This window comes from Sorex fumeus, unplaced genomic scaffold, assembly GCF_029834395.1.
Source record: "Sorex fumeus unplaced genomic scaffold, SorFum_2.1 ptg000050l, whole genome shotgun sequence".
Lineage (NCBI taxonomy): Eukaryota > Metazoa > Chordata > Mammalia > Eulipotyphla > Soricidae > Sorex > Sorex fumeus.
The window spans coordinates 12843504-12855143 of NW_026606107.1; the positions used below are offsets into that span (position 1 = coordinate 12843504).

At 36.6% G+C, this 11640-nt stretch overlaps 1 protein-coding gene across 1 annotated transcript in view; it reads right to left on the reverse strand.

The window, feature by feature from the left end:
• Positions 1-7762, reverse strand: part of DACH2 (dachshund family transcription factor 2) — a 443417-nt gene extending 435655 nt beyond the window's left edge. Inside the window, exon 1 of the mRNA XM_056124136.1 lies at positions 7266-7762. Within this exon, the coding sequence (XP_055980111.1) occupies positions 7266-7762 (497 nt within the window). The remainder of the gene's footprint in view (positions 1-7265) is intronic.
• Positions 7763-11640: the final 3878 nt, after the last annotated feature.

Here is an 11640-nt window from a genome sequence, read left to right on the forward strand (position 1 = left end):
TAATTTATAACTTTATATACACAAGATAAAGTGTCATTGGAGATCTAGCTTGCCAAGTTAAGTATATTGTGATTAGGATTTCTCACAATTATGCCTGTATTACAAAAGGTCTTTTAAAATATAAGGATTTGATAATGATAAAATAATTTTACTTAAGACAACATCAAATAATTCAGATTTGATGTCTTCTATGGGCATTTGGGATTTCTTGTGTGAACCCATATAAAACATGAATGTTTGAAGATCATTACCTCTTATTTATTAGTATTCATCAATCCAAAGATATCCTCCATCAAATCACACATAATTTAATAAATGTAATATTCATCATCTAATAAACTGTTGGTACAAATTTGAAATACAGCTGAACTGTGCAGATAAATTCAAAACTTGTGATTCTACACTGTGCACCTAAAATGAATATACACATGGAAATTCTGTGCATTGTAACATAAATATGTTGATTCAATTATAAAGATAGCTTTGTTTATTATGTATTGCTTATTATGCACTCTATTAATAGAAAATATGACCATTACCTCATTCTAGGGAATAAAAACATGTGCATTTGATATCCAGATTTATTTCTAAAACCTTTTTCAGTTTCTGAAAACATAAATCATATAAAAATCAGCTCATGAAAATGATGGTAATTCACAAATTGTTTCTGTTTAACTTTGATACAAAAACATTAAATTTCAAAGCAGATTATGCCATTTTGTGTTAATTCTGAATTATATTATAAAGTGTGAATACAAACTCATATACTGCATAAAAAATTTTAACTTAATACTTCGGAGCGATAGTACAGCAGGTACTTGTGATAGTACTTGTGAAAGTGACAATTCACATAAACTTATTTTAACATCAAAGCCCACTTACACTATGTTATGCAGTCAAAATAGTTATAAACCTCAGTTGGATCATTTAAAATTTAATTTGAAAAAATGTATAGAGTGAATAAACCATTTCATTTTATTCATTTGCATCATTTCTCGAAAAGCACTAAAATTATGTCTTAGTAATACATTCTTGTTTTTTCAAGCATCTGGCTATTTCTAGGCTGCCTGAATAACATTTAATCAGTTGGTTCTCAAGTAAAATTTAATGCCACTAATGAAATCTGAAAATGTCACTTATACTAATAAATGTAGATAAAAAGAGATCACAAACATTAAAATTATGTTGACTAATTTTTCACATTAAGTGGATCTTAGCTTTTACTTTTAGTTTTACAGCTGCATTAAACTTTGAAGAAGTAAAGAAAATAAATTGCATAAATGTAAGAATTTTAGGCATTTGCTTGCTGAATCTACTGCTTTCATTAACGCTAAAATGTGAGGTCCTCCTGCACAACAAATAATTACTGCACTATATCTTAAAAAAATCTCAAACAAGATGACAACTATAATCCACTTGGCTTTATGTAGTTTAATATGATTTTCTCAATAAATTTCAATATGAGCTCTATATAATTTAGTCCTAAAATTAAGGTATATAAACAAAATTACTATATAGCTCTTTGGAATTGCTGTGATGCAAAATTTGACTTATTTTAATAAAGCAATAAATAGTCAAAAGTTTTAGTCTTCTTGTTCTCTAACAGCTGAGGGAAATGTTATTTCCATTTGTTTTTGGAAAGAAAGTTAGAATTTTTTTATTTTTGCTCTTTTGGGGCACACCTTGCAATGCACAGGGGGTACTCCTGACTCTGCACTAAGGAATTACTCCTGGCTGTGCTCAGGGGACCATATGGAATGCTGGGAATCAAATCGCATGCAAGGCAAAAATACCCTACCCACTGCGCTATCACTCCAGCCCCAGAAATTTTTTAAACTGTCACTATCATTGTCACTGTTCTCCAGTTGTTCATCAATTTGCTCGAGCGGGCCCAGTAACATCTCCATTGTGACACTTGTTACTGTGTTTGGCATATCAAATACGTCACCGATAGCTTGCTGGGCTCTCCAATAGGGGCAGAGGAATCAAACTTGGGTCGGCCATGTTGACTGCATGCAAGGCAAACGTCCTGCCTGCTGTGCTATCGCTCTAGCCCTTTTAAAACTAGCTAATTAAAATAATTATTATTGAACACTAATATAATTCTTGTTTTGACTTTTAGTGCTGCCATAAAACAATCATATATATTTTGCTTATTTTCCTTCAGTTTAGATTAATAAAAATGTGGCCTGATCTAAATAAAAATGCTACTTAGTAGAAACATTAATATTGTTACAAATGAAAATTGTTCCTTAAAAATTACCAACTTGAAAATACTACAATTTATATGTGCTGTAATAGCATGGGAAATACTTTAAATTAAAATACCCAAGGTTTAAGGTGCTTGCCTTGCACGCAGTCAACCCAACTTTGTCCCCAGCACCACATATGGTCCTGTGAGGCCAGCCAGGAATGGTACTTGAGAGTAGAGCCAGGAGTAAACCCTGAACACAGCCCGTGCCCTAACATGTAATTAATTAATCAATTAATTGTGTTAAAGGTCTTAAGTCAGGACTCATATTCTTCACCAGATACCTGATATAGTGGGAGAAAATGTTTACTATGTAAAGTAAGTAAGTAAAGGCCCTCCCGTTGATCATCGATTTGCTCGAGCGGGCCCAGTAACGTCTCCATTGGAGACTTTGTTGTTACTGTGTCTGGCATATCGAATACTCTCGGTAGCTTGCCGGGCTCTCCGAGAGGGGTGGAGGAATCGAACTCGGGTCGGCCATGTTGGCTGCGTGCAAGGCAGACGCCCTACCTGCTGTGCTATCGCTCCAGCCCATAAAATTGCCATTGACATCAGTGCATATAGCTCTTCCATTCAACATGAAAATTTATCCAGAAGAAATAAAGATGAATTTCTTCTTTCAGACAAGAAATGTATTTATGAATTTCTACTTACTGAAAGTATATTTATTCTTACTCTTTCCCCACTTAGAAGTGTTAAGAAGTCATGACACCTGAATGGTAATCCTCTTTAGACAATGTTCTACATTGCTCATTTTCTTTGGACATCTTTATAAGTTCCTTTCACTTATATTTCACTCCCTCTCATGGTATTATACTGTTATATCCTACATTTTTTCCCTCTTACTTGCTTTGTGTTTCATCCACATTATTTTGTCTTCCATGCTTTATTCCTGTTTTAACATTGTACTCACTGAATAAATATTTTGTCTTCCATGCTTCATTCCTGTTTTAACATTGTACTCACTGAATAAAATATAAAAAAATTAATGTTGATCTAAATGCTAATTTCACAATGATATAAGATCATTTAGATTTGTGAATGGTTTACGGTACAAATTCCTGTAACTGATGTTAACTAAGGTCATAAAGCATACCTTGTAGGAATCATTATATTCTCTAATGTTAGTAACATTATTATGATGAAATTTTGCACCAATAAAATGTGGTGATTTAATTATATAATTACTTAAAATTTCCCAGAATCACAGGATTATTTTGTAGTTTGTCTCACCTTCATTCATGGATTGTATTCATAGATAATACTTCATAAAGGTTTACAATTATCTGTTGAAACACTTGTAACACAGTTATAGGAAATGCATTTAATAAATAAAATACTCATAAAGAAAAGCTTTGATAAGACATACATGCACAATTTACAGACATATCTCTCATATATATTTAATATATTTCTAGTACCTTTTACATGCATATACACAAGAGAAATTTGTCTCTAAAGTTTAATATTCTGAATGTAATATGGATTGATAATACTTAACTGAATAAAAACACAAAACAGGATTCAAAAATAGTATAAGAGCGCATGCCTGTTACAAAGTAGCTTATAATTTTCCATTCATTAAGAGATAAAATAAAAATTAGAGAAAAGTTTCTACCTGTAAACAAAAATCCAAATTCATATTAAACAATAATGTACTACTTTTTAAACAAAGGTTTTAAAAGTGACATTTCTAAGTACACTGGTAGAGGGATGGGTTATGGCACATTGTATGACCGAAACCTGAACATTAACTACTTTATAACTGTGTATCTCACGGTGACTCAATTTAAAAAAATGGCATTTCTAAATGAGAAAAGCTGAGAGAGATATGGGATGAGATATTTGTTCATGCCTGCAATTGTTTAAATATGTATTTACAAGTAGAACGAAATGAACTAAGTGATCCTCATCTAAGTTTCTTATAACCTTCTGACTTTGTGTATTAACAAAACACCTTGGTAGAAATAAAATTTCCTTTCTACTCCATCAATCTATAATTGCATATTTTACTGAGGGAGCAGTTATCCTTTGCGTTTTAAGACTATTATCTTAATTAAAATAATATGATCTAATAAATCAGGTTTGTTAGCTCTGATTACAGATTGTTGTCTGTAAGCAGATAAGAATCAGGTAGGTATTTTCATGCGAATAACTTTCTACTTAATTGCTAGAACACGGGATAACACTGATTAAAGGAAAAAAAGAAAAACAATAGATTACCTTGAGGTCCTGTAGTATTATCTTATTGTAGCGGTCAGAGTTTGCCTAAAAGTTTTCAATATGAATGAACTATGCATAATAATTTTTGTTTTTATAAGAAATGTGACAACTGAGTTAATAGGATCAGAGATCTTATAATTTAAAGTTGCATTTGTGAGAAATTCTACTTCTGCCCAGGTTTTCTACAAAGTACTCAACAGTAGTATAATTTTACAGAAAAACCTTTATTCCCTTTAACCTAACAATGGTGTATTATAGGGTTTTGTGATACTCACAACTGCTAAATACTTTCCTAGCAGATACCAACAGACTGGCGATGGGTAAATAGTAAGAATACTAATTCACAGTTCTTCAAAAAGTCAAACAGTTATACTGGTGATGTAAGTGTGTGGTACAGCCATATATCCAAAAAACAGAATCATCAAAACTAAAAACATGAAATCTAAGCACTTATTACTTTTTTTTCATTTTTTAATTGAGTCACTGTGAGATGCACAGTACAAAGCTGTTCATGATCACGTTTCAGTCATATAATGATACACAATATCCTGTACTGTCAAGTTGACAGGCAGGGATAGGGTCTCCGGTTAAAGGTAGGGAGAGAATCTGGGAACACTGATGGAGGGAAGTTGACACTGGTGGTGAGACTGGTGTTGGAATATCATATGCCTAGAACTTAACTATTAGTAACCTTGTAAATTACAGTTCTTTAATTAAAAAATAATGTCATATAATCTTGAATAGTTTATTTAACTTGAAAACATTTTGTACAATTTTTAAAGACATTTGAAAACTAATAATTGTTCTATAATGTATTTCTAAGTTTTGATGTAAAATAGTTACACTTAGAAGCAGAGAAAACAGGCACCATCATTTAAGAATTCCTCTATTTGTGGGAGTGAAATACTTTTCCCTCTATACCTGGGGAAAACTATAAGCACCACTCTAGAAAATCTGCCCTTTTCTACTCTAACCTCCCAACCAAGTCCTGTGACATTTTAAAGCTACAAAATTCCTATCTCAGAAGACCAGACAAAAAGGACCAAACCCACGAAAATGACATCTATTAAATTCTAAGAGTGGAGTAGAGAGTGTGAGAGAAAGAGGAAAGAAAGAAAGAAAGAAAGAAAGAAAGAAAGAAAGAAAGAAAGAAAGAAAGAAAGAAAGAAAGAAAGAGAGAAAGAGGAAGGAAGGAAGGAAGGAAGGAAGGAAGGAAGGAAGGAAGGAAGGAAGGAAGGAAGGAAGGAAGGGAGGGAGGGAGGGAGGGAGGGAGGGAGGAAAAAGGAAAGGAAGAAAGAAATAATAGAGAAAGAGAGAAAGAAAGAGAGGAAGAAAGAAAGAAAGAAAGAAAGAAAGAAAGAAAGAAAGAAAGAAAGAAAGAAAGAAAGAAAGAAAGAAGGAAAAGGGAGGGAGGAAGGAAGGAGGGAGGGAGGGAAGGGAGGAAGAAATGGAGGGAGAAAGAAAAGTAAGAGAAAGAAAGAAGAAAGGGAGAAAAAAGTAAGAGAGGAAGGAAGGAAGGAAGGAAGGAAGGGTGGAAAAAGAAAGAGAAAAAGGAAGGAAGGAAGGAAGGAAGGAAGGAAGGAAGGGTGAAGAAAGAAAGAAAGAAAGAGAGAGAGAGAGAGAAAGAAAGAAAGAAAGAAAGAAAGAAAGAAAGAAAGAAAGAAAGAAAGAAAGAAAGAAAGAGGAAGGGAGGGAGGGAGGGGAGGGAAGGAGGGAGGGAAGAGGGAAGGAAGGAAAGAAGGAAGGAAGGGAGTGAGGGAGAAAGAAAAGTATGAGAAAGAAGGAAGGAAGAAAGGGAGAAAGAAAAGGAAAAGAAGGAAGAAAGGACGGAAGGAAGGAAAGAAGGGAGAAGGTAAAGGAAGAGAAAGAACGAAGGGAGAGAGAGAGCGAGAGCAAGAGAGCGAGAGCAAGCGAGCGAGCGAGAGAGAGAGAGAGAGAGAGAGAGAGAGAGAGAGAGAGAGAAGCAGAGCAGATTCATTCACCACTTTCCAGATCACAGAAAGATTTGAGATTTGCTCAGCGGGGTTAAGCACATATCCTCACGTGTTCTTTCTTCTCTCCCCCCTCCCATTCCTCCTCTCTAGCTACACTCTCTTTTCCCTCTCACCTCCCTTTCCTTCTTACAGTCCCTTCTCTCTTTAACTCCCTCAGTCTCTCAGTGTCTCTTCCCCCCATACCTTTCTCTGCATCTCTCTCTCTCTCTCTCTCTCTCTCTCTCTCTCTCTCTCTCTCTCTCTCTCTCCTCTCTCTCTCTCTCTCACACACACACACACAAACACACACACACCCTCTCCGCGGACACCACCATTATATACTCCATATTATCACAAGGAACACAACGGGCAGGCAACGAATAAACCTCATTAATGGATAATAGATTGCTGACCTGCATCCCCCAAGTACCCTGTCTTGGCTGATCATTTTAGGAACCCAGTTTAAGCCCAGTCTGCGCCTTCCCCCAGAAAACCCTTGGCGTCCGTTTACAGGAGAAAACCGGTCACATTCATAGGGCCAAACACGAAAAGAAAGAAAACCTACTAGAGAAGTTAGCAAATAACCACAAGTCCTGCAAGATATGGGGAGAGCTGGGCAAGTTTCCATAGAAGACTGCAAACCGAAGTTTGTGCAGGACTTCCTTACACCAAAGCCTGATACTGAGTGCAGACTAAAGGAGATGAACAATTGAAGAGTTGAGGCAAGTCAGTTAGGACTAGCTCTCCGCAAAGTTGGATGAAAGTGACAAGCCAAGATGCAGGGTCAAGAGGAATAGAGGAGTGAAAGAGCAGCTCACCTGGTATTGGCACAGTCGTTGAACAAAGTTTCAAAGTCTCTCCGGGTGATGAGCTTACAGCGATTCACTCCAGGCTGGATAGCCCCCAGACTGCGAAGGATTCGTACCTGCTCGACAGTACACACCACTGGGGTTATGTCTAGTCGCTTCAGCTTGGTGTACACCGTGTGTAATCCGCCCACCAGGTGCTTGAGGAAGAGCTCAAACACCTGCGGCAGGCAAATTAGTTCCTCGCCATCCATCAGGAATGATGCTACTTTCATACCACGCATATCCACCATCCGACACTCGCCGTTTGCGCTGCCGCCGCCGCTGCAGCCACCAGCGACCTCACCACCTCCGGAGCTGCAGCTGAGGCTACTCGCCATAAAATTGTTGATCACACTGGAGGTGAGATAAGGAGCCTCCATCGAAGGGTACAGGGGCTCGGCACGAAATAAGCCCTCCGGGACGCCGCTGGAAGTTGCAGGGATCACCCGAGGTGCGGGGTCAGCCATAGTCATGCAGTCTCCAACCTGAGGTTCTAAAGCCTTCACTTTCTTGCCTGTTTTCTTCTCAGTACGTTGCACTTGCTGCCTAGCTCTCTATCTCTTTCCCTCTTGCCAGTGCGTTCTCGCCCTGATCTGTAGGAAAGGTCCCAGCTAACGCTAGCGCTCTCCTCTCCCAGGCAAACAGTGGGCAGTCCCGACGCGCTGAGGCCCGAGACTCCACCCACCACCACACCCCCTTCCCAGACCCGCTGTTCTTGAGAACCAGTGGACCCCACCCCCTAGGCTCTGGCTCACAAATGACAGCCTCTTGTGTGGAGGTAGGCACTTCCTGGCAGGCCTCTGACTACTTGAGGCCATCTGGGCTATAGGGTAAATGGGGCTGCAGCTGGAAAAAGGCACCATGTGATGGTGGCTCTGTGTCTGGTTTACTGCCATCAGAAGAGAGAAAATCAGTTGGAGTCTCAAAGTCTCCTGGTCTTGGAACCCCCTCCTCTGCTCCACAAATGTCCTCCAGAGTAGAGTCTCAAAGTGTGACTTTGAACATTACTCCCCCACTCCCACCCCAGTGGCACCTTGCCCACAGGTTCAAACTAGTAAAAGGGAAGCAGTAGCTCCAATTCTATTTGCAATTTGCAAATTTGCTTGAGAATTCTTGCAAAGAAGTCAACAAGGATAGGGTCTCCTAAGGTCCTAAAGAGACCCTAGACAGTGCAGGAGTAAAAATTTCAGCACTTTTTCAACCCACCCAGCACTGCATCACTTCTTTTGGGGTTCAGGGAACAATATGTGGTTCTGGGGATCCAACCCTGGTTGGCCATTGTTCAGACAAGTACCTTTATCTGCTGTACTATCTCTCCAGTTGAATCTTATTTTCAGCATAATAATATTTTATTAATTTCTATTTATTGTGTATTAATGTATAGCACTATATATTTATTTATTTATTGAACGGATATTAACATTTTAAACTTGTGTTCAGCAAATTGCAAAGTGTATGGGCTGCCAACATTTTCCTAATTTTAAAAATATCTTTTTTGAGATACCATGATTTACAATATTGTTAATAATGGTTTATTGTGTAGCTCAATAAAACACCTCATCTATCACCAGAATTTCCGCTTCGCTCCACCAAGGTCCCAAAGTTCCCTGCCTTTCAAACTACAATTTTCCCACTCTTAATGGATTTAGTAAGTGACATCTGTGACAGCACCAAAATCAGAGTTACTAGTTGCTAATCTGCTCAATTAATTGACATTCTGAGTTTCTGAACATTTAGAAAAAGGCTGATGTGGTTTGTGGCTCACAAACTCATTTTGCATCATTACTGCTATGATCCTGGTACAGACCGTCTTTCTATGCTCCCAACACTCTTACTTCAAAGTTTATTTTGTTCCACCTTAGGCTAAAAGTTTTTTTAGATCTTGAGACAGTCAATCTTTATGTGATAAAGGAGCAAAGGTTTGTTCTACTTAATTTTTCTCCTTGTCAATGGGTTTTGGTGTCCAGTGATTAGAGATCCATGTCCTAAATTGTAAACTTAAGATTCCTCCTCTCTCAATTAGTGAGTTACCCTTAAAAAGTACTACAGGATTACACAATAAGCAAAAATTTAGGCAAAGCTTATTCCAGGGAAAAAGAATTTTCCCCTCATAATATGAAATGACTAGATAGCTGTAGAAAGGTTATTTTAAGAATCCTTGTTTAGGTTTTGATTCTCTGGCAGAAAAAAAATAGTGCTTTTGGTACCCGTCCTCTGTATAACTGCTGTTCAGAAAGTAAAATATATGCTTAATTTTCTGATAAACTTTACTAAATGGTGTAAGTAAGACAAGTTCTTTAGTATTTTCCAGAACATAGTAGTTTTAGAAACAAACTGAGGGGCCCGGAGAGAGAGTAGAGCTGGGAAGCTTTGCATCTGGCTGCTGGGTTCAATCCCATGCACTCCTTTTAGTCCCTTGAATTATGCTGGAATGATCCTTGAGTTCAGAGTCAGGAGTAAGCCCTGAGCATAGCCCATTGTGGCCTCCAAATAAAACCAACAAAAAATACCCGAAACGTACTGAATTTTATTCAGATATTTTACTTAGCAGTATCAATATGCCTTTATCCCCCTTGCTTAAGACATAAAATTCATAAAATGCTTTTTTGTGCTTGAATTTTTTCTCCTTTTCTGTTGCATTGTCAATTAATAAGAATTGCCCTTTGAATCAATTCATAAAGTTTCAACTTCTAATTTCAGGGTCAAATGCTAAGACATTAGAATGATAGCTGTTTTTGTAATGTAGTGACAAGCAATCTTAGTATAAAAGACTGGAATGTGTTTAGGGACAATACACTTTTTATAAAGAACTAAGTAGATTTTTTTCCGGTTCCAAACTATTGTGGGAATAAGATAAGGAAGAAGAAAAAGGACAATTGAGAAGAGATACTAGAAGTACAAAAAGCTTCAAGAGAAAGTAATTCCCCCTGCCAAAAAAAATACAAAATTACTTGTAAAAATGTTTGTAGGTACTTATCTTTACAAAAAAGCAATCCAAAATTGTTTTCTATAGGCATTTTGACATAAAAGGTTATTAAATTATATGCTGAACTAAATCTAACAACTTATTCCAAGTGAATAAATTTGACTTTAAAGAAAAGTTTATTTTTAATTCCTCTAATTCTGTAAAAAGTGATGATGTCATGATGCTCCCTGTATATTGTTCCATTGAATATATGTAGTTTGGGTAGGGGTATTGTTGTTGGGATTTTCTTGGAGGAAGGTCCAAGGTCCTAGGTGGTGCTCAGAAAGCCCAGTGACCCTAGTAGGAAATTCTTGGCCAAATTGGCCAGCAATTCAAAGCAATTGTTGCAGCTAGGATTCAATGCTACACAGGCCTTGCTCCATTTTAAGTACCAGGGTCAACCCCTTTTATTCTGGGGTCTCTAGGGCCATACCTGATAGTGCTCAGAGGGACCTCCAGAGATAAACCACTATATGTTTTGTGAGAACATATGATGCCTGAATTGAACTCAAATCAGGGGCCATGCTAGTCATGTGTCCTAAAGTCTGTACTATCTCCCTATTACTCAAGTTGCTTTTACTGAAAATGATTTAGAATTTTCAGAAATAGAGCATTATACAGATGTTTGTTGTTTCAAATTTATGAAATTTTACAATAGAAAAAATGGAAAAGGTGGAATAGTCAGACTACAATCATTATTATAACTATGAAAGTAAAATGTACTATGACAACTTTTGAAAATATTCTGAAGCAGATGCCATATATTTAGTGTGATTTCTCAGCTATGTAGTCTTATTTTAATCACTATAATAGATTAAGATTAAAATTCTAGTAGGCATATTAGAGACCAGAATTGGCCATTGCTCATTGTATAAAGTTTTGAATCTACAAAACTTTCAAAATGCAAAACTCAGCATTATAAGTGGAATTTCCTCCAATTTTCAGTCTTCTAGAAAATAAATTAGGAAATTTTCTCAAGAAATTTATAATTTACAAATTATTATGCAGCTATAAGAAATCATAGGCTGTCACCTTGATTTTTCTTGATATACTCATTATACTGATTCAATGACTGCTATTTCTATTCTTATTATTTTCTGTTGAGATTATATGATCAAATTCAATAATTTGTTTTATTCGTTTCTTAATTCCATATCTTCCATAAAATAAGCATCTTTCTGAATAAGGCTGAATTTTTTTTGAGACCAGATGAAGGCTTGTCCATCAATCATCTGTCAGTTGGAGTTGCATGAAACAGTATCTAACCATTTGATTTTTTATTGTAAAACATAAAAATAAAGTATGCTTGGAAGATGCTTCTCCATGTAGAACGACACTGAAAGAAAATCCTCAAGATTTCATTAAGTCAAATTTGCTGGA